The 4,583-nt window shown below is 53.5% G+C and overlaps 1 protein-coding gene across 1 annotated transcript; it reads right to left on the reverse strand.

Annotated features, from left to right (window-relative positions):
- Positions 1 to 2,704: 2,704 nt before the first annotated feature.
- On the reverse strand, positions 2,705 to 4,180 carry UCRPA7_1106 (hypothetical protein; the record flags this gene model as incomplete). Its single annotated transcript, XM_007913693.1, has 1 exon — positions 2,705 to 4,180. One exon carries the CDS (start codon positions 4,178 to 4,180, stop codon positions 2,705 to 2,707), a length of 1,476 nt encoding a protein of 491 aa, XP_007911884.1.
- Positions 4,181 to 4,583: the final 403 nt, after the last annotated feature.

Consider the following 4,583-nt stretch of genomic DNA (forward strand, 5'->3'; position numbering starts at 1 on the left):
AAGAACCGGGCGAATAACTGGCAAACTGGAGCAGAGGATCGCACAATTGAGCTCGACGATGGACCAGATAGCAGCGTCTATGTTGTCCCACGTTGGATCGTCGCCAACAGCAGCTTCTCGGAGAAAGGTTATTCGTATGATGGAGATGATGCAAACGCTGCCTGCGTTAGGGCCATATTCGTTTATAGTGGTATTTATACTTACAAAAAGCCTAGACAGAAGACACCAGTTACCAAGAAACGGCGACGTCTTGGGAGCTGAAGGTTCCAGACGGTCGGCAGTGGAATCATGAAAACGAGGAAGTCGCTGAAGATGTTGACGCTAGATGAGATATACCAGACTGGGAGAGTGTTTAGACACCATTTCGAAGCTCCGGGAATGATGGAAGCGATCGGGACGCAGGCAACACCTTGTAAAATGTCTTGGATCACAGCCCACAATGCAACGACATAAATGCACCAGAGACACGCTTTCTGGATTACATGGCCAGAGAATATGCGACGGTATTGTATCAGGAAAGAGATCTTCACAATGTTCATGCCGAGGTTGTATAGGATGATATCTGCAAAGAGAATCTGGGATTGGTTAACATAAATCTATCTAATTCAGGGGTGAAGCAAACCTTGAGCTGTTGGAGGCTGTCAGAATCTGATACCATCCAAACATGACGGCCTAAGCCAAAATGGGCCTCTATTTATATGGTCAGCATGATGAATTGGTAACTGGAGGACATCCTGCAATGTACCTGCACACTTCAATACTGACACTGCAATGGACAGAACCTGCGCAGCTAACATGGTCCAGTCATCCCAGCCAGCGACTTTCGATATGACGAAACGTGTATAGAAGCGCAATGCCATGACCAGTGTTGAGGCGGCAGCAAATGCGACTGCTATCCCAACCACCAGCGCAGTTCTAGACTCCTCGTCTTTCGACCCATCATGGTTGATTCGTGACATCATCTCGGTCTTTTTCGACTGGGAGGTGCTCTCGGCTTGGAAGGGTGGTAGTGCGAGCAATAATGCTCAACTTTCTATGTCCGGCGATTTGCCTAGCATCTTTGGTCGACGGTTCACGATGGCCGTCCAAGCAACGATGACTGTGAGCAGTTGAGGATGGATATGAGTCGCATTGGGATCACAGCGCCTCGAAATGGGACGAGAGGGGGCAGACACGCTATTTCAGTGACAGATGTGTTGGAGATGTTCAGACCTCTCAACTAGTGTCAAATAGCAACACCAAGAATACCTCCTTCTTGTGACAGATCAGCAAGTCCAGGGCCATTGTAGCCTCTATTCAAGACTGAAGCCATCGAAGCCTTCCCCCTTGTTCCCTGTCCAGGCTGCAAGTCAAAGCAGTGTCAAATAAGAAGACCTGTCTAGCGTGATCCAAAAATCGTAGCTTGCAGGGATCGCGACCTAGTCACGCTGTCACTGTCAAAGCGTCGACAGGTTCCCCCAGAATCCTCCACAAAGCCTCGAGACCCGACAAACTGGACCGAGCCTGTCAGCAGGTGCCACGATGCTACAATCAAATGTCACTTTCAAAATGATCAACAGGGAAGGCTACATAGAGGACAAACCATGAAGACGATTGATGTGAGCTAGAGACAACAGGGTAGTTACCGCTTTCGTGATGTATGTTCAACTGCTCTAGGGACGAGGAGGATGGCAGATTACACGGCCAAATCTAGACCTCTCAAGAGCTCGGCGAGGCGTTTTGGCTAGACACAAGCAAGCCGCTGGAGAAACCGCCAAGCGATGCTCCCAAATGTCACCCGGGCCATTGGAACCTCTCCACTCGTAATTGCCAGCAGGCGTGGTCAAATCAGCTCCGGACGTGGCCTAGAGCATGAATATTGAGGCGTGCTAGGGACGACGCCGTTCGCGTAGCGTGGGTCCGTGAGCTGGGAGCATGCTCACACTTCCAGATGGCATCGGCCTCCATTTGATTGTGCTGTTATTGTCATGCCGTACTACTAAGTTTAATGCCTCTTTACAGTCAAGTCAGGGACCGCGAACATATACAACTTGAGCTGCTAGCCAGTAATCCGAAAGACACACTTCTCTATCTGAGGAGGGCAGGCTGTGAGACTGCCTAACCCCGTAGCACGACCACATCAGGTATGAATAAAGGTCGACATGGCATGCACTCCTTTGGTGTCCACCGTTGAGCATCGAACAACCGGTGTCAGACTGCGTGATTAGGTATATAGAACGTCGATCTTGCTACTATCTCCGTACAGCAGTCGCTTCTCTGCCTTACCCCATCGTTACAGAAGTTAACTGCACTAGACCTTGATGAGCTGCGCGTGTAGGATAAATGCTCGTATTAACATTGATGCTGGAGAACGTATACACTCTATCTAATATCATACATCGTTTATGTCGCTGGGGACAAGCGGCCACATGCTGGTCTCCCATCCAGATCGATGCCACGATGGGGGGTTTGGTCATTCGGCACACCGTCATGGATATGCCTTACTCTATATCTTCAAATTTCGTTCCGTACCAATGCAAAAAATCAACTCGATCCGACTCCTATTCAGCAGACTCGTCTTCGTTGGTCCATGCTGTCAAGATGCGCGCTCGTAACAAACCACCATCCAGCAACACCCAGCAAATGTTGTCGAAAGCCCGGCGGGCGAGCTCAGAACTCGTTTTCTGTTCGGCGCTCGCCAGGCCAGATCAGGGGATATTCTCGTCTAGTTCTTTGACCAGACGACTCGTATAATAGCCTGGCCCTTGCCGTTTCTTCTCCTCACGTAATGTAATGTCACCGCGCCCGTCTTCTCGTCCACATCAGCCTTCTCGATCATAAACTGGACCTTGCCGTCGTCCCTTGGTTTGAGGGGGTCGAGGGTGTACTTCCAGCTGGACTGGATGTCCCACAGGGTGATCTTCCACGTGTGCTCCATGGCGGCCTCGACCTGGCTCGCGAGCTCGGTCTCGTTGTAGCTGTACTTGACGATGGAGAAGCCGTTGGTCATCTGCCAGCCGTCGCGGAAGGCGTAGCTCTGCAGGACGCAGGGCTGGCCGCAGGCGGCGCTGACGGCGGCGGTCAGCGGCATGTCGTGGTGGTGCCAGCTCTTCCAGTGGTGGACGCTGACGGGCTGGGGGCGCACGGCCTCGTAGAAGCCCGTCACGTCGCCGTGCAGGTCCAGCTGGTACAGGCTGTGCTCGAACGACAGCTTGGTCGTCGTGTACTTGAAGACGCAGTCGCTGACGCGCCCGTCGCCGTAGATGTTGGGCAGCGCCACGCAGTCCTCGGCGTGCGGGTACAGCTCGCGCAGCAGTGCGACTGAGATGAAGACGCCCGCGCCGCCAATGGCCCAGATGCCGCCCTCGTCGACGTTCCACTTGTTCTCGGAGGTGGTGCCGACGTAGTAGGGCTGCGTGGTGTCGTATTTGGAGAGCATTGCTAGGAGCGTCTCCATCTGGAAGAAGAAGGTGTCGTCGTCAATGATGCTGCACCATTTCGTCTTCGGGGTGAGGCGGTCGTGGATCAGGCCGACGAGCGACACGTAGCGGTCGATGTAGCCCAGTTCGGACTCGATGATCTCGACGGAGACGCCGGCCGTTTCGAACTGTGATGTTATATTCGCGGCGGAGGGCTCCTCGAGGTTTTCGGGGTTGTGCGGCTCGACGATGATGACGAAGTGCGCATTGGTGTGCGCCGCCCAGTGCTTGAACCCTCGGAGGGCATCGGGAAGGCGCTTGAGGGTCGTGGCAGCGCCGAATATTATGTGCGACGCATCGGGCGTGGGGTTGTTCACGTATACGTCGATCGTGGCCGTGGCCGATGTCTTTGTGAGGGTTTGGAGGAGCTCGTCTTCAAAGGTCGAGACATTGGCGGCGGGAGTGTCGAGCTGGACCTTTGAGAACTGGGGGAGGTCAATTGGGATGTCGTACTTAGTCGCGGGCTTCTTGTTGGAAGGGGAGGCGTGCAAGTTGAGGGTCGCGATCTCTATCGACGGGTTGAGGTTCTTGATGCCAAAGAGGTCGTATGTGGGTGGTTCAGGCTTGGGGGCGTCTGGTTGGGGGCCGAGGCCAGCGACGGTCCGCGAATGACGGAAGCTGACGGCGAGCCACAGCGCTACCGTCGTGAAAAGCAGCGCTGCAGCGACCTTTGACTTCTTGGCCGTCCACCGCGACATGGTCGAGTGCAAAAGCGCGCGCATCTTGCCTCCTTCTCCTTCTAATCCTCCCGATCCTTCCTTCTGCTTCGTCCGATCCGACACGTCGTCACCTGATGGGGAAGGTTTCGAGTCCAGTTCGCATTTCGGTATATAGCGCCGCGATTAGAATTTGGTTGGTGTCGTGGGGACAAAAAGGTTGGTAGATTAGGCGGGTTGGCAAAGAAGAATAGGGGAGTGAGTGAGTGGAAGTTGGATGAAAACACCAGCACCGAAAACCCACAACCAAATCAAGCAATGAATTAATGTATCCCAATCTTGATCTTGTCCTCATTCAGGAGTAGTCCCGGGGGGGCAATTGCGTAGTAGGCCGGACAGACGTGATCGGAGCTATCAAGAAAAAAATATCTCCCCTAAAAAAAGGCGCCGGGCTGCTTTCTCTGTCGTC

This window comes from Phaeoacremonium minimum (genome assembly GCF_000392275.1).
Source record: "Phaeoacremonium minimum UCRPA7 unplaced genomic scaffold PA7_03_scaffold_62, whole genome shotgun sequence".
NCBI classification, from domain to species: Eukaryota; Fungi; Ascomycota; class Sordariomycetes; order Togniniales; family Togniniaceae; genus Phaeoacremonium; species Phaeoacremonium minimum.